The 24992-nt window shown below is 30.7% G+C and overlaps 2 protein-coding genes across 3 annotated transcripts; both read left to right on the forward strand.

Moving 5' to 3' along the window:
* Positions 1 to 3568: 3568 nt before the first annotated feature.
* LOC105794346 (NADH dehydrogenase [ubiquinone] 1 beta subcomplex subunit 7) lies at positions 3569 to 24863 on the forward strand. Of its 2 annotated transcripts, none has more exons than XM_052628383.1 (2): positions 3569 to 4098; positions 24707 to 24863. In XM_052628383.1, exon 1 carries the CDS (start codon positions 3778 to 3780, stop codon positions 4084 to 4086), a length of 309 nt encoding a protein of 102 aa, XP_052484343.1. In that variant the 5' UTR covers positions 3569 to 3777; the 3' UTR covers positions 4087 to 4098; positions 24707 to 24863. The 2 variants fall into 2 exon arrangements, with proteins under 2 accessions (XP_052484343.1, XP_012478941.1); XM_012623487.2 differs by lacking the exon at positions 24707 to 24863 and adding an exon at positions 6088 to 6258.
* On the forward strand, positions 22857 to 24863 carry LOC105794345 (NADH dehydrogenase [ubiquinone] 1 beta subcomplex subunit 7). Its single transcript, XM_012623485.2, has 2 exons — positions 22857 to 23299; positions 24707 to 24863. Exon 1 carries the CDS (start codon positions 22979 to 22981, stop codon positions 23285 to 23287), a length of 309 nt encoding a protein of 102 aa, XP_012478939.1. The 5' UTR covers positions 22857 to 22978; the 3' UTR covers positions 23288 to 23299; positions 24707 to 24863.
* Positions 24864 to 24992: the final 129 nt, after the last annotated feature.

A 24992-nucleotide genomic window follows, 5' to 3' on the forward strand; every position in this document is an offset into this window, starting at 1 on the left:
GGACATTTTATTTCTCAAAAGCACTTGTTGACAGTACTGCTAAACACTCAAATTTTAAACCAAACTTTTCAAAAGCACTTTTCAATAGCACTTTTCCACAGCACTTTTCCAAAGTATTGTCAAACTAGCCCTTAGTGGTATCATATAGAGTATAAAAAATGATTAAACATTATAATATTATGTAATACTATATCTTTTATTATAATCTATAATATAGTAATAGTTATATATGTGTATTAATAGTTTTAGTAATAGTTATATACTATGTGAAGGGATACACTTACGTTAATGTAAAACTAAAATATTTTACACCTTAAGTATCTTTTGTATGATTATTATTTTGTTAAATTGAACCAGATGCGATTGAACTTTGGTTAATTTTTCATTTTTTCCACCAATTTTTTGAAACTTATTACTGTCGTTATTTGGTAAGGTACGTCTAAATGTGCCACGTGTTTTAAAAAAATATTGTTTTTTCTTCTTTAATATTAAAACATTTATTGTCTATTTTATTTATTTTATTTATTTTCTTTAATATTTAAATGTGCCACCGGTTTCACCACTGTCCATGGCTTCTCCGGACACCAAACCAGCCAGTGAATCTCCCAAGGTTGTCTCGTGATTCCGATAAGCCTAGCCGCAACCCTTTCACTCCTTCCAGAAACATAAACAACTCCGCCGTGGAATTGCAGACATCGTAGCTATCAACTTATTAAGTTCACCAATTTTAGCTCATGTAAAAGACAACCTAGTCATTCCAAATTCATCCCAATTTTCTCCAGTAAATACTACTTCTCAACAAATCCACCATCGCACTCTGTTACCTCACTTGCTAGATCCACAAGTCCCTTTCAGTTTCCAAACATCGTTGAATAATGAAAACACTGAAATGGGGAATTGTTCCAGCTTTACCATGCTCAGCCAAGGAGATAACCAAACTGATAACTCATCATCATGGGTTCTTCCATCCCCATCGCCTACCATTCCTCCACCAGCCACCGAGACATCACTAAGCAATCCAAGAGGTGTAAGTAGTAGCTCTAGAAAGAATAATGGCGCCACTTCTCCTTATTGTCCTGACCTCAATTTCGACGACTATTCGTGCATGAGATTTATTAGACAGTGTTGTTGGAGTTTGTATTTCCCATTGTTAATTTTCTGTTACTGTAGATAGCTATGACATCCATCTCGTGGTTTACTGCATGTATGATTACCTTGTATTACCCCCACCCTAAACGTCTATGTATATTTATTTATATATACAACTTATATGTGTATACATAATTTTGAGATAATAATTTTGTTCAAGCATTTTCATCCTACTATAAACAATTTTTTTGTTTAATGATTGATTTTTGGTTGTTATTCTTGTCCATGAACACCAATTCTAGCTCTGTCTCTATTGTCATAAGTAAAGTTAGCTTAGAAAATCAATATACCATCATTTATAATTGCTATATATGTTTGTGTATACACATATATACACATTATCTGAAAGGAAGGGAAAAAAATCTAAAACACATGATAGGTCACTACTGATGAATGGAGAGATATTAATTTGCTAATAATTCTGATAAATTAATCTATTCCTCTCGATTTAACCATCATCATCTTCGGTGAGTTGAGTTTGGGTTTGTGTTTATGTTTATGGAAGGAGCGAAAGGGTTGAGATTAGACTTATCGAAATTAAGGAACAACTTTGGGAGATCTAACGATAGGTTTGGTATCCAAGGAAGCCATCGATGGTGATAGAATTGGTAACGACTAGGGTTTTCTCAGAAAGGAAATAAGATGAAAAAATAAATAAAAGAAAAAGAGAGGAAAAAAAAGAAAATAAACATTTTAATATTAAAAAATTAAAGACGTGGCAAATTTAACGTGCCATGCCATGAACGTTACCTAACAACAACAATAAACGATTGAGTGGCATTTTTGTAATAATGCGATAATGTTAGTGATATCTTTGTAAGTTTCAAAAGTTCAGTGGCAAAAATGAATTACCAAAGTTCAATTATATTTGGTGTAGTTTATCCTTAAAATTTTAACGATTTGACCATCACAATTTATATTTCATTCATATAGATCATACATGTCAAATTTGATGTAAATTAAGGATTTCTAACTATTTGTTTTAAGTAAAAACTTCCAAAAATCAATAAATATTAATATTAATATATATTTATTAGGGTGAAGTCAAAATTTTGTTTAAGGGGCCAAGATAAGATTTTAAATTTTGGGAAGGCCAAAACTAAAAAAATTGTATTAAAATGCTTAAATCAAATCATTAACTTTTTAAAAAGACTAAAATTATAACTTTTTTCATTTAATTAAAATTTAAAAAAGGAATAAATTAAATCTCTTAATTTTGGGGAGAGGCTATAAAGAAAATTTCCCCTTGAGCCAAGAGGGAGCCAAGACCCCTGCATGCCCCTGTTTGGTTACACCCCTGATGTATAGTATTTTAGATCAATATGATAGAGATATTAGATCAGTTCGAAAAATTATATGCAACAAAATACAATTATATTGATAAATTTTACGGTTGGATTGTTAAAATATTAATCGTATAAAGAGATATGAAAGGGTGTAAAACCACTTTAATTTTACACTTGTGTAAGTAGATCCATCTCCATATACTATGTTATTAATTATAGTATGTAATAGTATATTATCTATTATAGCTAGCAATTAAAACTGATTTAATTATTAAATCGAGCCAATTCAAGCAAATTGATTGGTAAATTTAGTTTTGATTTTGGATCAATTAATTGTGATATATGTGTATTAATAGTTTTAAAATATATTAATCTATTATGTAATACTATATTACATACTATTATAGAAATAGATAATATATTAACTATTAACTATTATTGTTTATTATTATCTTGGTTAAAATATGCTTTAAGTAATATATAATATATTAATAGTTGATATATGTGCATTAAGATCAAGTTAGGTAATTGGTTGATTTGATGTTGTCGGTTAATATATTAGATGTAATATATATTTAAACTCAAACTCAAACCTAAGCTCAATTTAAACTTTCAAAACCCAACCTAAATAAAAATAGGGTTAGCATTTAGTATATTGCCAATATTTTTTTATTACATAAACATCCTTAAAAATTATCATGTGTCTATTTTTATATATTTATTTTTAAAATATTTTACTATATTTAATTTGACACTTGTCAGCATCTTGACCAAATGGAAACTAAAAACTAAAATCTAAATTTTCAAATAAAAAAGAGTAATCATTAAAATTAAAATTAAAATTATTAATAATATTATTAGTATGACCTAATAACTCATGTTTAATCCTATGCAATAAGAGTAATTATATATTTTATATTATCAATAAAATTATTTTAATAATTTATTTCACTTTACAATTTAATTAAAAATTATTATTAATTACATTTTAATATAAATATATAAGATTTATGAAGACATTTTATAAAATAAATAATTGTCATAAAATTATATTATTTATTTTGTAAATTTTGGACTTTGAATTGGATTTATTTTCAACTCGGGCTAAATTGATCTCAGACCTACTCAGATTCGAATCATTTAGAGCTCGTTTCGGAATGTAAAAAGTTTCAGGCTGGGGCTGTACTGCGAGCTCTACATTAAACGCCTCCAATTTACTTTGGGCGTACTTTCGAAAAAGGAGCTAGCCGATAGTTACGTTGGAGTTGGACTCCGAGTTCAAACAAAGCATTTTCATAACCCAATTTTTTTCTTCAAACACAAATCAAAGGGAGAAAAAAGAATGGAAGTGGAGGGTTCATCGAAGAAGATGATAGCAACACAAGCAGAGATGGTGGAGAACAAGGTCCCCATCCCGTACAGGGATCAATGTGCACATCTTCTCATCCCGCTCAACAAGTGCCGCCAAGCCGAGTTTTACTTACCTTGGAAATGCGAGATTGAACGCCACTCCTATGAAAAGTGCGAGTACGAGCTCGTCATGGAGAGGATGCTGCAGATGCAGAAGATCCGTGAAGAAGAGGCCAAGTTGAAACAGGCTGGGAAACAGGGCGTTTCTGTTCCTCTCATTCCCAAAACTGCTAATGCTTAAGCTGCCTCCAGGGTCAGTCAAATTTTCTTTTCTTTCTTTCTTTTTGTTTCAGTTTCTTTTATATATAATTTAATAACTGGATATTTATCTATTGATGTTTTCGTTCATAGTTTGTTGATGGGTTCATTGATCTTTGTATTGAGGGTTGTTTAAGTTCCAAAATTTTGGGGTATTTAGCTAGGTTAAATTTTTGTTTTTTTCTTTCTTAGTTGGCATGGTGGATTGGTTTAACTTTTTTAGGGCTTTGTTTTAATCAAGGTTAGCTGCTATATGTTCGACAGAATTTTCCTGTCTGCTCTTATTATTGAAATTGAAGCGTTTAACCCTTTCTTTCCCTCTGTTGGATATAAGATTAAAGGATTTGAGACTCTGTTTCTCTATTGTCAATACTTCTGATGTTTTTACTGGTTTCCTGTTTTCTATTAAGGGACTTATTTTCATTTGGTCTATTTATAGTAGGGTGTAGTGATTTGGGGGTTTATTTGTTTGGTTCTTGTGGCATTTGATTGGAAAGAAAAGGTAAACTGGATGTGTCCGTATCAATCAGTTTCTGCTTTGGGGTCTTTTTGTCCATGGAATTTTGTATGATTTAGAATTTCATTTTGAAGATTTTGAAATTGGTATTAGGTTGTTCTTGCCTAATGACTCGAAATATGGTGGGGGGATTCTCGTAGTGAGATTGAGAACAACATGCATTCTGGATAAGCCCCGTAGATGGGTTTGAGTAAGACTATTAACAATCAAGTTTTTTTTGGTCCTTGGTTATTGAGATTGCGTATTATGCTTTAAGAGTAAATCGGTATATTCTTGATACTTTTTTCAGTTACCCGTATGTTCCTGTTTAGTAGGTGTAGCCAATGGAAATTTTTTTATTATGGTCAGTATAAGATAGTCTGATAGCAATGTAAAGAAGAAATAGGAGTTTGACAACAAAGCACTGAATTCATACATGCAGATGCATAAAAGTGGAATATCCCAGTTATTTACCAAACATGAGTTCTGATTTACCATTATTTAGTTTGATTGTTCTTGCTTGTTCCCCTCAAGTGGTGCTGGTATCCTAGGAGATCTGGGCTAGTGAATATAATAATGTTGCTGTTTTAAATCCAAGATATAGCCTTATGTTTAGAGCATGAAAGGAACATAATAAAGAGTAAAGAACTTGTATGCAGCTACCTGTTTGATGATGCATTGTGCTGACAATAATCTCTATGTTGATGGAAATGTTTGGTCAATGTTTAAGAGTACTTTATAAGTTTAGGGAATGTATCAATTTCTTGACAATAATATTATAGTAGCAAAAGTCTTGCAGTGATTACAAGTATTGGTTGACATCAGGTTCAGGGTTCAAACCCTAGATAGCCCCTTCCCCTTCCACTCTTAACAATTGGCCAAAAGAAAAACTTAATTGAAGGAACAAATATGATATTTGCAAATTCTGAAAGCAGAAGAATGTCATACTCACAACAATGCCTGGATTAGAAGCTGAAATTAGGCACTAGTTATACTCGTTTCGTTTTTTCACTTGCCTTAGTATAGTACTCTTAAGTCCTAAGTACAAACTTTACTGATGTTACTGCAAAAGTCTATTTCAGCAGCTTTTAGGTACATTTCCGGTCATTTAACCGTATTCACCACTCTTAATATCCATTAGACTGGTAGATATTCTCTTCTAAGGAAAAAAGTAAGTCTAGCGTGCAATATGTTTCCATGGACAACAAAATGAATGATCCAAATTTAAGAACTATTGACTTTCCCTAGTCCAGAAGATTCTTTACATATAGAAGAATAAAAAAAGATGGGTACAATGCAATTTTGTTATGTTCAGTCTCGAAATAATTTAGTTGCTAATAATACATTCCAACGGATATTGTTTTTCGATTTTCAGATTAATATTTTATTGGGCTTTAGTTTTTGTAATATTGCTGTTAAAGCTTTAATGATTTTCTTTTTCATTTGCCATGAGTTCTGCTTATAATACCTTGTTTAAATACATGGCAGGAAGGTTTAGACAGCTTGGTGGATATTTGATGTTTGTCACCTGTCTGGGAGAAATTTGAAACTGTTTGTTGTGGACGAATGTAAGGACTATTTCATTTGTGATCTGTCATCAGCTCATCAACTTTGTTTATGGAATAAAGTTGCTCATCAAAGTGGACATGTTCTTTTTCAGATATATTTGTAACAATGGTTTTCACTTACCCAACTAGGTAAATATGCTTCAGGTTGGTGTTTATTTAATTGCAACAGATATACGATGGATATGCTATTTGATCAATGGGGGCAAACAGATCATGGCTTTAGCTAACAAGTTTATAGTTCAATCACTTCACCATGTAATACATCAAAAACAAAAAGAAAAATACACGATTTCACCGAGTCGATGGGGGCATTGATACATGTATAGTGTCTAGAAACCCAATAATTCATTGATCATTCAAATTCATTAGACATTGGGGAATTCTATGTGCTTGACAAAGTTAAAGAGCTCGTTTCTATAAGAATTTTCAAGCTAAGTCAAGGCCTATTTCTGTAAGAATTTACGGGTTCGAGCCTAACTCGATTACTTTTACTCTTTCCAAAAAAGGCATATAGTTAAGGTTTTTTTAATGCACCTCGGTTCTTAAAGTTATGAAATATTTTTATTTCAGTCCCAGCTAATCATATACTATCGGATGTCAAAGTGATGTCATTATTCGAAAAACTATAAATAATTTTTAAAATTGGAAAAAAATTAAAAAGTTAGAAAAAAACTAGTAATACTATTAAAAGTTAAAAATAAAAAATATATAATATAAAAATTTACTAAATATTTTAAAATATATATATTAGAAATTTTAATATCTTCAAAATTTTCTAAATCGCATTACTAAATCTTGAATACGAAATTGTTAGCTTTTAGAAGTTAGAAGGATACCATCTACAATTACTTTTATTCAATCAATAGAAATTTATAATTGGTAGATCTTTTAGCTTATAAATTTGGATAATTTTTTCAGTTTATTTAAATAATAAAAATAATTTTATTTCAGTTAAATAATAATTAAAAAATATTTTAATTATTCCAGATATTTTTTACTATCTCAAGACAAATAATTTGTTTGTAGACCAATATCTTAAGAACTATGGTCGAGTCAGGGGCAAAGCCAAAAAAATTTTTTAGGGGGTGCCGAAATTAAATTGTAATTTTTACAATAGTAAAAATACAATTTTTAAAAGAATAAATCAAAATTTTATCATTGTTAGGGGGATAAAATACAATTTTACCTTTACTAATTTAAAATTTTAAAAATTTTAAAGGGTATAAATGAAAAAAATTCTATTTTAGGGGGGTTGGGCCCTACCAGCCCCACTGGATTTGCCCTTGGGTCGAGTGTTTAACCATTCTAAAACACTTTGATACAAAATAAAAGGAACATGTGCATGATGATGGGTGATGGATGGAAGCTTACTCAGACATTAAATAGGTAGTCAAGTCAAACAAACATATTGCTAGTAACATTGGTATAGTACTAAAATTTGATATACTTTAAAATATTAAAATTTATTCAAATTTTATTAAAATACTTTTAAAACAACTTTTTTATTATAAAATTGATTTTATTAGGACAGACAATTTTATATGAAATAGTTAATATTTTCAATGTAATTACAGAATGTATACTTTATTCCAAGTTGCAACAATTTTTACTATTTAAAAAATTACAATCTTTTACAATTTCTAATAATTTTATAATTTCTTACAATATTTTACAATTTCTATTTTTATAATTTTTATAATTTTAAAAATTCTAACATATTTTTAATTTTTGAATATTTTTTTGTAATTTTTATATAATTTTAAATTTTAAAAATTCTAACATGTTTTAATTTTAAATATTTTTGTAATTTTTATATTTTTAAAGATTTTAGGGTTTTTTTCAAATGATGATTCATTGTGAGTCAACGTATGTCACATGGAAATTTATGGTTGGCTGGATATCTCAACCATTTTTTAACTTCCAAAGGACTAAACTAGGAACATTGGATAACATTAGGGACTGAAGTGGTGAAAGAAAAACTTTAAGGATCAAAGTGGAAAAAATAGTATATGTTACGGACTAAAGTGTAGATTAAGCCTTTAAAAATGAAATTAAAAATAATTTTATATTTATATTTATATTCTTTTATAATTAAATTTAAATAAAAATAAATTTAAAATTATTTAATTTTAATTCGAACAAGCTAGGTTAACTTGAAGTTGAAAATTTTTTGTCCAACCCAACCCAAATAGGTTGAATCAACCAAGTCAGATGGGCCACTTGGGCCATGAGTAAGTCTAATTAGACGATTCTTGATGTCATAAGAATTAAGTTGGAGGTAGAATTGATTATATTTCTAATTTTTAAATTAATTAATTCAACCACTTATTTTTTTAAAAAATATTAATAATAATTAAAAATATTTTTAAAAAATCAAAGATAAAATGAATCAAACATGATAAGAAAAAATTCAAAATTTTTGTTAAAGAAATAAAAGTTTTAAAATCGATTTCCTAAATTTTAACTGATTGTTTCGATCTTTAAATTGTCAATATGAAGTTATTCTAATTTATTTTAAATATATATTATCAGATAAATCTCTAATTTTTAATTCAATTAGTAGATTCGAGTCATTCCTATCTAAACAATTATTGAGTTGATTTTTCAACTTGGACCTCATCAATTTTATTAGTTTCAATATTGTTGTTCACCCATATTATGCTGACTACTATGGGGCATATGTCCTTTAAGATATATTGTCGGATACTTAAGTCATTTACTCATTAATCACTAGGTAATAGCCTGTACACTAGAGGCTCTTGAAGGAATTTAGGTTTCGAGATATTGCTTTGGGCTTTTGCTTCCTACCATCATAAGTTAAACTTGAAAATATTAAATGTGATATGAATAAGATACAGATAATATGAAAAAATATTAATATTTATATTACACATATTATTAATTATCTTAAACTTATATAAACAACAAATATTTCAAACATATTTTTTGCCAACAAATATTTCAGACATGATTGTATTATGAAACTAACATAATGTGACGAGTCTAACGTAGGATTTAAATTTTTAAATAAAGTATAATAGTTAGATTTTTGTTGTTGTAAGAAAATTAGAAAAATCAATATATCAAATAAGTTAGTAACTATTATCCTTGAAAAGTCTTGCATCCAAAAAGACCAACAATGCTCCGAAGGTTGCATGGAAAGTATAAGCTTGGTTCCTTCCCTCTTGTTAACTTGTGTATGAAATCGACAACTCTATTTGGTTCTCGGAATGTATGTTAGAAAACCACAGTCCATTCTCTTCCACACAGCTCATCTATTTGCTTTATAATGCCCACATTGCTTCCCTCTATGTCCTCATTCAACCACTACACTATACTGACACTATCACTTTTGACAATGAAATGCTTAAACCCAATAAGCCAAGCAAAATGGAAGCCATCAATAATTGCCCATAGTTCCACCATTTCCACGGAGCATGACCCCAAACTTCTATTATATAAAAAAACCCACATCCCTTTATCGTCCCTTATAACTTTTCCTGCTAAAGCTTGCCTGTTGGCCAAATTCCAATACCCATCTATGCTAATTTTAGTGTTGGATTTAGTGCCATTAGTGTAGTTTTTCGTCTATATGTACTTGTATTTTTCAAACAAATTAGTTTATAAAATATCCATCAGTTACATTAATATTCTTTGTATATTGTCCTAAATAGTTTTTCACGCAAAGCAAATATTGACTCAATGATCATCTAACATTTAACTAATACTAAATAGTATTACGTGGTTGGATCATAATACGAAAAGACAACTTATATAATAGATAATCTAAACATGTCCTTAGTCTAATTGAAAATGAGCACCTCTATCAGATCAAATTGGGGAGATATCATGTCTTAGGTATTAGAGTGAATGACTCCTAAAAGATAAAGACATAGATGTGACTGACTGAACTAACAATACATCGAATAGGACCCAAGTAGAATAGATCCTAAATTTGTTTATGATTTTATTCACTTGTGACATTTATAGTGTACATACATCAATCTTGAGAGGATGATGGAATATTATACATGACTCGTATACTTTGATGTAAATGAAAGCCTGAGTTCAAATAGAAAAGGAACTGAAAGTTGGTACATTGGGTATACAACTTTTGCAGTTCGTAACATCATTCAAAATAGTGGAATTCATAACTCAACTAAAGGGTAAATGATATCCTCTTATTGGCATTACATGATAGATGAAAACTGAAACATAGTCATGAGTCATTTTTCTTTGTGATAAATGATTTAATTATTATTTGATAGTAATTGACTTTTCATGAAGAAAGATGTAATGGTTAACATGAGATAAAATAGGATCATATTGGAAGAACAAATTTATCCCAAAGAGATTAAATATATCCTATGAGGGTAAAACACTTATGACAAGGTCATTGGACAAACACTTATTGAGTAGCTTTCGTAATGGTATATAATAAAGGAGAGCTCGGTCACGATACTTTAGTGGAATGACTTTGTGATGCATGCACAAACGGGGTGAAATTTGTTAAATTCCATTCACCGAAGCTGCCAATTTTCAAGTTAGGAAAATCAATCGACTTGCAATGACTTTTTGGATGGGATCCAGACATTTCTAGGCTGTAATGTCTTCATAGAGTTCGAAGATATATCTCTTAGATTTAAAAATAACTTTGAATCATTTGATTTCGAGTTCACGAGTTCAAGTTATGACCATTTTAGTGAGACTGCGTAAATAGAATTTTTGATTATTATGAAAATTGCAAGTTTTGGGATTTTAATTTAGGTTTATATAATATTTTGTTTGATTTTTGGCTTAATTTTTATTATATATGAGCTTAATATTGTATTTATTAGGTTTTATCATTTCATTATTTATTTATTATGAAATTTGGATATATTGTTTTAAGTATTTTAAGTTATTTAGGGATTTTATGTTTCTTAGTCAATAAGAAAGTTATTTAGGGATATATTATTTCATTATTTATTACCAAGTTTTCTTTCTTGGAGGAGAAATTAGAGTCGTTTGGAGGAGTTATGGATTCATCGGTTTCCAAGGCTCTTTTCCGGCATGTAGAAGTCGTAAGGAGCCTTGGAAACCAGATGAATCCATAAGCCCCTTCAAACAACTCTAATTTTTCCTCCAAGAAAGAAAACTTGGCAAGAAAAAGCTTGAAGATAATCCCCACAACTGGAAAGATTGTTAAAACTCTTCTAAAAGAAAACTCAAAAGAATTTTATTAACTCAAAAGAAAAGTTGTTGAATGAATTATGAAATATGTACAATGATGGAGCCTTTATATTGGCTAACTAAGTACATCCAAATAAAACTCTCAAGTATCTGGAACTCTAATTAATCTAAATAAAAAGTAGTTTTAAACTAAACTTTCTTGTTGACTAAAAAACATGAAACTCCTAAATAACTTAAAATACTTAAAAATATATCCAAAATTTGGAATAAATAATGAAATAATACGACCTAATAAATACAATATTAGGCTCATATATAATAAAAATTAAGCCTAAAAATTGGACCCAATATGATTGAAACTCAAATTAAAAGCTCGAAACTCGTACTTTTCATAATAATCTCGTTCAGAAATTATGTTCGCATAGTATTTACTAAAACGGTCATAACTTGATCTCCCAAACTCGAAATTGAGTGATTCAATGTGATTTTCGAAGCTAAGAGATAGATCTTTGAACACTATGAAGACAGCTCAACTAAGAAATGCTTGGATTCAATCCAAAAGTCATCACAAGTTGGTTGATTTTCCAAACTTGAAAATTGATAGCTTTATTGAATGGAATCTAATAAATTTTAACCTATCGGTGCATGTATCACTTCATGACTAAATAATTTTATAATTAATAAGTGAAAAGTCAGAACTTAATTATAAATTATTTTAGCCCTAATTATTAATTGGTCTCTCCACTAGCTCGAGATAACTAGAAACGAATTACATGTAGAACCAATGAATGAAAATGATGAAATAGGAGAAATAGATCGCATGTATCACTATCCGCAATGAATGCATTTTCTCGCTAAGGACAAGAAATGACTTAGAAATTAGCTTAATGTTTTTTAATTATAATTAAATAATTGGAGTTCGAAGATAAAATTAGATTAGTCAAGTCATTATGAATTTATTGAATAAGGAAATTAAATATATTTTCTTTATAGATTCTATTACGTTAAAGTTATTATGATTTTAACGGAATTATAATTGAGCTGAGAAAATTATTTAATTGAGAAATTAATTTAGTTAATGTAATTAGTTAAATTAATTGGTCAAATAATATTTTTTTTGGATAATAGAAAATAAATATTGGGTTGGATAAATTATAAGTATTGGATTAAAAGTCCATAAAACACATATAATTGGACTAAATACATGATAGGCCCAAAGTGGAGCTTTGTATGAGATACAATGGGTAGCAACCTTGGTATTTCTAGGTTGTCATCACCCCCTACTTCATTTAGAGTAGAATTGTATTTTCTATTAAAATAAAATTATTTATTTAGAACTTATTCAAGCAGAACTCTTATACATTTCTTATAAATAGAGACCACCGGTTGACCTAAATACACATTTGATAGATGTCGTTATTTTACCAGAAAGTAGTGGTAATTTATTTACAAATAATGAAATCAATTTTCTGGGAATATCGAATAATTATCGGTTTAATAAGAGAATTTACTTTCCCATAAAAAGTAAATAAATTGTTTTCATTCTGTGACTTGGTTTGTGTTGCTTGAGCCTACACACGAGGCAATTTGTGGTTCGAGGATAGCGGAGAAGGTTGTTCGGTTGAAATAAGGATAAACTTTAGTCCCCCTTACACAAAGTACATCTACATCTACATCTCAGTTATGGTTTATTGTTATAAATAACATAACAGACTCGGTTTAAGAAAAATTGTAAACTTGCGTTATAGCTAAAATAATTGTTTTCTTAACTGAATTTTCCAACTTTTGATCGATCCAAGGTTTGGTTTCATCCACTTGTTATCTTCCTTGTTTCAATTAAAGGGTCCTTTGCCTCTACTATTGGTAGCATTGAAACAAATAGTCTAGCTTCAATAATACAACAAGCTGAAACACTCATACATTGCCTTGTTGGAAAATATAGTTGTTCTATTGCTCCCATAATTTCTGGCAACGAATAGCAAAAAAAAATTCCCAATAAAACTTATAAAAAACAAAAGAGATAAAGAATTTTACAGGTTTGAGCAAATCCAATCATTCAGAGACAATGAAAAGAACCTATCATGTTCAGAATTAGGGATTACTTGGGTCTGGACAGATCTCGTTATATTGCAGTCCTTAAGAACATGGATGATATCCTTAATTGGTACACCATACATCGAGCAACTATCTGACCTAGCTAGTCCCCTCCGACATCTTTCGACATTAGTTATAATTCTATTATGAAAAGCTAGCGATAGGAATTGCTTAGCTCTTTGCAAAATAGGTGATTTCCAAAGCAACTCCCATTTGCTAGACTTTGGCTTCCATAAATGCTTAGCTTTGAATCTATAAGTTTATATAGTGGTCAACTTACCATTAATAGATCTTGACTAAATACATTGGTCCTCTTTACCATGTGCATTCAACTATTGTATACTTGTAATTTGCATTATGAGGGAATCATCCAACATGCCTTTAATTCTTAACCAATCCCAATCACAATGGTTATTGACATTTCTCAAACCAATATTCATTGCATCGTATTAGAGCATAGAAAGCAATAAAACTTTAATGGCCCAAAATTACGAACCTAAGAATCCATCCAGAAACTAACTTTCGACCCATTCCCAATAGACCAAATCAATGTTTCTCTAAGCATATCATATATTCTCATAATCGAATGCCAAAAATACATGGGAAGAATTACTTCTCTTTATATCGAGAAGGCATCTAACACTAAACTTATAATTTGATTTAAGCACTCTAACCCATAAAATTGTGTTATTATTTACAAGCTTGAATCCAAGCTTTAGCAAGAGTGAATCATTCTAATCTTTTAATTTCCTTAGTCCTAAAACCCTATTTGTAGTAGATCGACATAATGTATTCCATGCCACAAGAAGCTTTTAGATTATTTTCTAATGACCTTCAAATAAATCTTCGAATAACCTTTTCAATCTCTTCACATTTGCCCTTCATAACCTTGGTTGTTTGCAGAAAATAGTTAGGAATAAAGAGTAACACTAATTTAGCTAAAGTAACTTTACCCGCTAAAGATAAGAGATGAGCATTCTGACCATTGAGCTTTTGACAAACTTTATCCAGCACAAAGGAAAAAAAAAACCTCTTCATAAATCTTTGATGGAAAAGTGGCACTCTCAAATACTTGCCAAGATCCTTCACCTATTGAAAACTCAATCTAGCACTTAAAGAAATGACAACTTCTTCAAAATTATTATTAGAGAAGAAGCTCACTTTTATGACCTGATTTGATGTAGAATTGGTTTAAAATTTTGTGCATGAGTGAAGCATGATCCAAATCCTTTATACCCAAAAGCACTAAGTTGTTAGCAAAATATAAATGGGACAAAGGAGGCTCATTCATCACAAGTCTAATTGGTTTCCATGACACACCCTCTATAATCGAACTAATGTAAAAGCCCAATTTCTCCATACCAAGGACAAATAAGTATGGTGAGACAGAATCACCCTGGTGTAATCCTCTAGAATATATGAAGGTTGTCATCGATGACCAATTCTAAAGAACCTACATAAACAAAGGTGAAACACAATACATGATAGGACAATGCATTTTAACAAGAATACCAATGTCAAACAAACACTCATCCAAGAAATCCCAATGCATGCGGTCATGTCTTCTCCAAATCAACCTTAATAGTCATCCAAGCAATATTGCCTTTCTTGACTCACATTGAATGAACAACTTCTTCTACTATCATTGTTATTATCAGAGATATGCTTCCCTAAAGCTTACTTGATTCGAAGCTATAAGATTAGGAAGGAATTTGTGAAGTCTAATTAGCAATCACTTTTGTCAGGATTTTGTACAGCACATTACATAAACTAATGGAACAAAAATTAAAAATCTATAATATGCAAAAAAGGATATAACTTACTCGTCACTCATAAATAGCAACTTGTTCATCCAAGTATGCAAACTTTAAATTTGATATCATTTAATCCAAAACTTTAAACTTGTACATAAGCCTCAAATGGAATTGACTTTCAATCGGTGTTAACAATAATTTTATTTGTGATATTTTTATGTATTTTTTTCATGAAAGAAAACAAACTTGAAATTCTAACCATTTATGTGTGGAGGATTTGTTGTTCACTTTGAAAAAATAGGAAAATGTTTTACCATATCAATCGGTTACAAGTTAATACCAAAATTTGTAATGCAATACCAATATCTCCAATGAAAATCGTTAGATATTTTACTATACCAAAATTTTCCTTTTCCTACTTGTGTGTGGGGACCAATAACATGTACCAAAACTTTCTAATGTTATACCAATATTCTAATGCATACCAAAATTTCCAAGGGATGTCCTTAGATATTTTGATATACCAATTTTTATAACGTATACCAAAATCTTTAACAGATACCAAAATTTGTAACCAAATACCAAAATTTCTAATGATACCACCAAAATTTGTATCGGATACTAATATTTCTAATGGAAATCATTAGATATTTTGGTATGCCAAAATTTTCCTTTGCCTGCCAATGTATGAGGACCAATAACTTGTACCAAAATTTCTAGCGTTATACCAATATGTTGGATCGTCGGTACACCCTTTGGTGTGGAAGAAAAATTATTATAGAAATCACAACCAAGGATCCATGTACGAGGAACGAACACAAGTTTAAGAAAGATTGAAAATATACCTTTAATAATTTGGAAACAAGTATAGTACAAAGGGGATCCTTCTGCCTGTCTCGCAAGCCACAATCGCAATGTAAAGTCCTGGCCTCTATGTGACTCACTTGGAAGAGAATGATAAGAAAGTTCTTTGAACTATTTAGAGAAAAAATGAATTTTTTTCTTTTTGCTAGTAAAGATAGATTTCGGATGAAAACAAAAACTAAGATTAAGCATTTTTCAAAAACAAGTTTTAATTCCCTTGAAACTCTTAGAGGGAAAATAGGATATATCTTTTAACCCTTCAACCAATTTTTTTTATTAAATACAATATTTAATAAATTCAATTAGGCGAGCTTATAAAATTAAATTATATGAAACACATTTTCATACTATTTTAATTGAGTTCTATATATACATATGCTTCAAGTATGTACATATATTATGTTTAATTTTAACATTTTTAAATTTAATTAATTATTAGAACATTTCTATAATCAATTTAACTTTTGTGACATTTTAAACATAGTCTCAACTTTCATTACATTCTGATTGTCTCAACCAAAGGGTGTGACCTATAAGATTCTATAACGGTGGGAATAACATTGAGAAGATTATAATTTTACAAATTGTGAGTGACATCTAGCAATGCATCATTTCTACGTAAGTCACAAGAAGTCATGGTTCAACATGGTTTTCTATGACAATATTATTACGTGTAACGTCCCTTTGTCCTTTATATCTATATTGAACACGAGTCATGAAATAGTCAAACTTGTATGGTCTAATCTCTTATTTCTTGATTCCCGTGTAGACTAAGATAAACAAATAAGTGTGATATCTCATATAAACTAATTTGAGCATGGTCATGTATTTTTTGTCTCATTTGATCAAGAGGCCTAAGATATTTCTCTCATTATGTAGGAGGGACAAATCCTATCTTGATCAATCACATCTCACTACATAGATTATGGCACACCCAACATTAGTCCTTAAAGTACAACCATTTACGGAAGAGGTTTGATTGTGTCAAAGCGTATGACTCAAGATGTTGGAATAATGATGATCTCAAGTCTTAGAATCATACATATAATTATCACTATGAGAAATATTATGACTATTACATAATAATCCAAGAAATATTCTCATAGCAGGTCAGTCCAATACGTTGTTCTCTAACATGTACTTATGCATTAACTTTGACATGTTGGGAAATGTGTTTGCATGATAGTAAACATGTAGTTGTTTTATATGTATTTGAACAATGAATAAATAAATAAAATTAATTTCACATTTCACTATATTTTGTGTTTGTCTTTCATGTTTTGCATACATAGCGAAATTGTGATAAGCAAATGTCAGCTCATTGATTTATCTAAGTTCAAGCTGATAATAATTGGCACTGTAAGAAGGTTTACATTGCGAGAAAGGTAACTTACTTCAGTAGATAATCTAAACGAGTTCATAATCCCGTAAAAGAATCAAAGTGAACATTTGATTCAAATACTTAGAAGGATTATTATGTCATCTACAATTCCAAATAGAGAGATGACTAATCTTGGTTATCGGAGTAGTTGACTCCATGGGTTGAGATATTAATGTACTCATTGGAAGAATGATACATTGGCCTGGACCCAAGTTGAATTAGTACTGAATCCGTTTGTGAATTAATTCACTTGTGATATTCATAGTCTGACTTACCTAAATCCTGAGTTAGTCATTGACCATTCGTATATAACCCATATGAATTGATATAAGTGGAGGCTTATGCTCTAAAGATGATCGAGTCGATAGTAGTTATGTTGGGTACATGACTTATGTATGGCATGGTTTTACTAGAAATAATAGAATTCATAGCTCGATTAAAGAGTTAACGATATCCTCTCATTGAAATTGTGTGGATTGATAAATATGAAATGTGGCCACGAGTTACTTCTTCTCGAACGAGTAATTTATCACAGTCATTAGTTGACAGTGGTCATATTAATTATTAAGAAGACACAATGGTGACAATGAGATAAAACAAGATTGCATTAAGTGAACAAATTTAACTCAAGAAATCAAGGATATCATATGAGGGTAACACACATATGGCGAAGTCAATGGACAAAGCAATTGGATGAATTGCTTTCATAAAGAGTATACAATAAGGAGTTTTCAATCATGATACTTCTTGTGAACTAACTTTATAGTTAAGTAAATTTCAAATTATCAGATCGATACTTCTAGACATAATTGCAATTAACTTGAGCCTAATTGTATATGTCCAATTGGTCCATTCGCTAGAGTGACAAAAGCTCGATCAGACTGCATTTGAATCAAAAGAAAATTATACGACATTGAGAATAATTTAATTGAGTCGATTTATTCAATGTGGAATTAAATTAGGTGGTCATGAGAATTATTCAACTAGAGAATTTGGTTAAAGAATTTTCTTGAAAAATTAATTTGGAAAATCTCAGTGATTTTTGGGAAAATTAATTTTGATCAAGTGAAATTAAATTAATCAAGTTAATTAAAATAAATATGATATTTTTTGAAATTAACTTTCAAGTCAGACAATTAGCCCAATGAGTAATTGAACTTAAAAATTGTACCCAAGATCGAAAATTGAACCCAAGAATCAAAACTTGAGATTGAAACCCAAAAATTGGTCAAATCGAGCTCCGTGTATGAAACTGGATCGATGATCTATCCGACGGCTAGATCGGACCGGTTGGGCTGTCACTGGCCTAGACCGAATCGATAGCAGCCAAATTGGTCAAGCCCATTTGGGAAAAACAAAAATAGTTTTGGGTGCTGGGGGAGTCACGCCAGTGATGGCACCGCCAAGCACGACAACTACGACAGCGACGATCCAACAATCGATAGATGGTCGGCGGTGACGATTCTTCGATGGTAGAGTGGTGGAAAAATTAGACTCATAATAGGACTCTATCAGGTAACTTGATTAAAATTTCCAAAGATAATATTATTTTAATGAATTTAATATTTAATTTAATTTAATATTTATCTAGATATTAATATGGGATATTAAATTTAATTTAATATTTACCTAGATATTAATATGGGATATTAAATTTAATTTAATATTTATCTATATAATATTTTATTAATTTAATATTAATGTGATTAATTCTAATCCTAGTTAAACTCTCTAAACTCTCCTATATAAAAAGAGCATGGGTCATTATTCTCATACACTTGAATTCAAGAAAAATTGTAGAGAGAAAATTCTCTAAAAAAATGATTTCAGAAAATTTCTAGAGATATTCTTGTTATTTATAACTTGACCCCATAAGTTTAGAAAAATTACGAAATTACTCCACTAGTAATTTTGGGAAATTTTTTTTAATTTGAAGCGAGCTCACACTTGGCAAACGTGTGCTTGAGGATACGGGGAAGACTACTCAATTGAAACGTTCATCCTAGACGAATCATAAAGGTACGATTTTGGTAAAGTATTTATTATTTTAGATAACACAATCAAGTTCTTGTTTTTGGAAAAAGAATTTAAAACTCTAGTTTTCCCTTAAACCTATTTTCCATTGCATTTTCCAAACTCGATCTTCCAACATGACATCCCTATGTCAATGACAACATTTTGTTATCAATCAACTACATATCAGTCTCAATGTATTATTATTGCTTAAGCTCGCAATAATACTTGACTAAGGACATTTAAGAATAATCACATTATTCTTAGGACTAAAATAATAATGGCAATGTCTTTTATTAATAAACTAGGTGAACAAGTATGTGATTACAATCATCGCATGATTAGTCTTTGGGCATACTCTAATACAATATTGTTGGAAAATTTGTTTATGAGAACGATTTTGTTGCATAGCAAAATTTCAAAAACTTTTATAAAACTTGAAACTTTGTTGTGATATCTATGGCCATATATTTTACCAAACATAATACCTACTTTATTGGACTAGCAAAATTTGTTGGTTCTTGGCTTTCAAGCAAATGATTTTCTCAGCCATCTTCAAACCCTTAGTTACTAAGGAGTGGGTTATTATCACAAACCGATCATAGAAGAAAAACTAAAACTTTCTAGTGGAGAAAATTCACTTTTTCTATGGGAAATCAAACTGAAATTAATGACTCGAGTACTCATGAAATATAGAATTCATTTTGTAGCTAAATAAATTTTCCTAAATTTCGACCTCATCTTATAAGTGTGTGTCTTCAGTTACCCCATAGTCACTTTATATAGAGAAAAATATGAGTTCTACTTGAACAAGAAGAGAAGAAAAGTAATATTTTAATAGAAAACCAAAATCCTACTAGGAGTTATAGGAGTTAATGCACTAGACAACACATACTAGGTTTCCCAAACCTAGTGTGCTTCCCACCCCTAGTGTTATTGGGCTCATTTAACCATTCATGTATTTAGTAAAATTATATGTGTAGGTCCATTTTAATTAAAACAAGCTCAATTAATTATCCAACCCAATAACTAGTTTTCTATTCCTAAAATATTATTTATTCAACTAATTAATTCAATAAAATAATATTTTGGGAATAGAAATTGATTATTGGGTTGGATAACTATATGAGCTTGTTTTATTAAAAACTAGATTGTAAATATAATTATACCCAATACAATAAAATGCCCAAAAAGCTCATCTTACTAAACGGGTGGGCGGCACATTGAGTAATCCTAGTAAGGGTGTGTTGCCTACCACAAGCACTCTTAGTAGGAGTATGAGTTTTCTATTAAAATATTATTTATCCCTCTTCTTGTTCAAGTAGAGCTCTTGTATTTTTTTCTCTATACAAAGGAATCATGGGAAGTCGAAATACAAACACTCATCGATACGTGGTTATTTTATTATTTTATTAAAATTTAGGGAAATTTATTAGCTACAAATAAATTTTAAATTTTGTTAGCACTTGAGTTTTTCGATTTTGGTTATTAAGAAGAGAATTTATTTTTCCATTGAAAAAATTAAAGTTTTAGTATTGTGATCGATTTAGGACTAGGAGCCCTCTCTTTACAACTAAAGGTAAGAGAATAACGGAGAAGGTTGATTGGTAGAAAGTTAGAAAATCGACAGATCGCACTAGACCAAAATGCATATATTAAATTTGGTAAAATTTATTGCCATGGATAACACAACAAAGGTTTGGTTTTATGAAAATTTTTAAAATTTTCGTTGTGAATTTCGTAACTAATTTTTCGATCAATTGGTATCATACCAGGTTGTGTTATGTTGTAAATTTATTATCGAATTACCTCGTCTCTCTATTGTTTGATTAAATTGATAGAAAGTGACATTATTATCTTATGCGTGCTTTTGGATTGTATATGTGAATGGATGTTTATAGATGTTATAAAAAATTTTAATTATGAATTTTGCTAAAGTTGTGGTTTCTAAAATTAGATTGGGTATATTTTAGGTTAAATTTTTTATTATGTAATACGATCGTAAACTATCATCTCCATATAGGGTTTTTTATTTTTCCTTAAAATAAAAAGTCTTGTGAGTTGGAAACAGACTAAGTCTTATACCAATTACAAACCAGAGACCTCGAAGTAGATTAGACGGAAAAATGGATGAACAGTTGAAGAAGGAGAAGTTGGCGTTGTGGACAATAGTCGGAGCATCGCAATTGTTGAGGTGATGCGAGGGGCATCGCGCCCCATTGTGTGAGCTAGGCACACAGCATCGGCCGAGGCCTCGTGCCTTAGCAGAGCAGTCTTGCGAGGCTACCGCGTGAGAGCAAGGGCATCACACCTTAACAACATGCAAAAGGTGCCAAGGATGGCCGAGGCATCGCACCCCTGTCCGGCATCCATGCACGTAGAAAGTTGCTCTTAATAGTTACATATTTTATCAATTTAATCTTAATTCTAAAAAAAAAATCAACAAAATTAATCTCTAACATTACACGTTTACACAGAATCTTACTTAGCTGACCGTTCGTTATTTCCTACATGAATAACGAACAAATATCAACCACATAAAATGTTGATTTGAAATGGCTACTTAAATAGCCAGTTTTGTTAATCCCCCCCTTTTATTAAAGAAGTATAGCATTGGGAGTCTGACACTGCACTCTCCTTTCTCAAGCAAAACTAATCTAAAGCAGACATCAACCTTCACTTTTTTCTCTCTAAAACTTCCTTCCTTAAACCACTACTTGTCTTATTTTTTGATCAATATTTCATAACCTTCATTAAAAATCCAATCATACTAACCAAAATGGAAGCATCGGGAAAAGGCACGAGGAGCGAGGTAATTATGGTGCTCGAATATGGTCTTGTTACCTGGGTTTGGGTCTTTGGTTCAGTATGCTAGAGAGGGGGTGAGAATTAAGGGTATATTATGTTGGAGCCAACGATCAATGCAAACGACATTAAAAATTGTAAAATAAACAAAAAAAACTTGGAACAATGGCGGTCACAAACCCATAAATTATAACAGAAAGCGGGAAAGGGATATAATTCACATTTTGTATTATGCCTTGGTAATGCAACAAGTGAATGTAGAAAACTCGGAGGGGGTGCTCAATACCCAAACTCTCAAAACAAATGAAATTGTAGCCTTTCTAAATTTAAACACAAAATTTGTCCAAATTAAAAAAATATATAAATTTTGTTATTATATCAATCGAAATTATACATAATTGATAAAAAATATTAATATTACGATTAATTATCTTTAAATGCTCATCTACTTTTGAAATTAATAGAGATTAAACTGTTCCTAATTTAGACATATTATAAAATTAAAAAAATTTTCAACCGAGCGAAACTCAAATCATATTTTAAATGGAATTAGTTTTTTAGGCCCATTTTGGGCATCATAGTTTTGCGCCCAACCCTTCCACCTTTGGGCGTACAAAGAAAAGCTAAGCTAGCCGATAATTACCTTGGAGTTGGACTCGGAGATCAAGCAAAGCATTTTCATAACCCAATTTTTTTTCTTCAAACACAAATCAAAGGGAGAAAAAAGAATGGAAGTGGAGGGTTCATCGAAGAAGATGATAGCAACACAAGCAGAGATGGTGGAGAACAAGGTCCCCATCCCGTACAGGGATCAATGTGCACATCTTCTCATCCCGCTCAACAAGTGCCGCCAAGCCGAGTTTTACTTACCTTGGAAATGCGAGATTGAACGCCACTCCTATGAAAAGTGCGAGTACGAGCTCGTCATGGAGAGGATGCTGCAGATGCAGAAGATCCGTGAAGAAGAGGCCAAGTTGAAACAGGCTGGGAAACAGGGCGTTTCTGTTCCTCTCATTCCCAAAACTGCTAATGCTTAAGCTGCCTCCAGGGTCAGTCAAATTTTCTTTTCTTTCTTTCTTTTTGTTTCAGCTTCTTTTATATATAATTTAATAACTGGATATTTATCTATTGATGTTTTCGTTCATAGTTTGTTGATGGGTTCATTGATATTTGTATTAAGGGTTGTTTAAGTTCCAAAATTTTGGGGTATTTAGCTAGGTTAAATTTTTGTTTTTTTCTTTCTTAGTTGGCATGGTGGATTGGTTTAACTTTTTTAGGGCTTTGTTTTAATCAAGGTTAGCTGCTATATGTTCGATAGAATTTTCCTGTCTGCTCTTATTATTGAAATTGAAGCGTTTAACCCTTTCTTTCCCTCTGTTGGATATAAGATTAAAGGATTTGAGACTCTGTTTCTCTATTGTCAATACTTCTGATGTTTTTACTGGTTTCCTGTTTTCTATTAAGGGACTTATTTTCATTTGGTCTATTTATAGTAGGGTGTAGTGATTTGGGGGTTTATTTGTTTGGTTCTTGTGGCATTTGATTGGAAAGAAAAGGTAAACTGGAATGTGTCCGTATCAATCAGTTTCTGCTTTGGGGCCTTTTTGTCCATGGTAAATATAAGTTTAGCGATTTGAGAGTACTTTATAAGTTTAGCGAGTATATCAATTTCTTGACAATTATATTTATGGTAAATATTGAAGCAAACTTAATGGAAGGAATATCAACCAAGCCATTGGTGTAGTGGTAAAAGTCTTGTGTTGATTTCAAGTATTGGTTGACAACGGGTTCAGTGTTCAAACCCTAGACAGCCCCTTCCCCCTCCACTCCTAACAAATGGCCAAAAGAAAAACTTAATTGAAGGAACAAATATGATATTTTCAAATTCTGAAAGCACAAGAATGTCATACTCACGACAATGGCTAGATTAGAAGCTGAAATTAGGCACTAGCAAAACTCGTCAGCTTTTTCCTTTTCACTTGCCTTAGTATAGTATACTCTTAAGTCCCAAGTACAAACTTTACTGATGTTACTGCAAAGGTCTATTTCAGCAGCTTTTAGGTACATTTCCGGTCGTACCGTATTCACCACTCTTAATATGCATTAGACTGGTAGATATTCTCTTCCAAGTAAAAAAGTGAACTCTAGCATAGAATATGTGTGCATGGGCAACAAAATGAATGATCCAAATTTAAGAATTATTGACTTTCCCTTGTCCAGAAGATTCTTTACATAAAGAAAAATAAAAAAAAGATGGGTACAATGCAATTTTGTTATGTTCAGTCTCGAAATAATTTAGTTGCTAATAATACATTCCAACGGATATTGTTTTTCGATTTTCAGATTAATATTTTATTGGGCTTTAGTTTTTGTAATATTGCTGTTAAAGCTTTAATGATTTTCTTTTTCATTTGCCATGAGTTCTGCTTATAATACCTTGTTTAAATACATGGCAGGAAGGTTTAGACAGCTTGGTGGATATTTGATGTTTGTCACCTGTCTGGGAGAAATTTGAAACTGTTTGTTGTGGACGAATGTAAGGACTATTTCATTTGTGATCTGTCATCAGCTCATCAACTTTGTTTATGGAATAAAGTTGCTCATCAAAGTGGACATCTGTTTTCACTTAGCCAACTAGGTAAATATGCTTCAGTTTGGTGTTTATTTAATTGCAACAGATATACAATGGATATGCATAACCGGCGGTATATGCGTCAAATGAGAAATAATATGCAATGACAA

This window comes from Gossypium raimondii, chromosome 3 (genome assembly GCF_025698545.1).
Source record: "Gossypium raimondii isolate GPD5lz chromosome 3, ASM2569854v1, whole genome shotgun sequence".
NCBI classification, from domain to species: domain Eukaryota; kingdom Viridiplantae; phylum Streptophyta; class Magnoliopsida; order Malvales; family Malvaceae; genus Gossypium; species Gossypium raimondii.

Coding starts and splice junctions, on each gene's coding strand:
- LOC105794345 (XM_012623485.2), top strand. CDS start 22,979: ATGGAAGTGGAGGGTTCATCGAAGAAGATGATAGCAACACAAGCAGAG.
- LOC105794346 (XM_052628383.1), top strand. CDS start 3,778: ATGGAAGTGGAGGGTTCATCGAAGAAGATGATAGCAACACAAGCAGAG.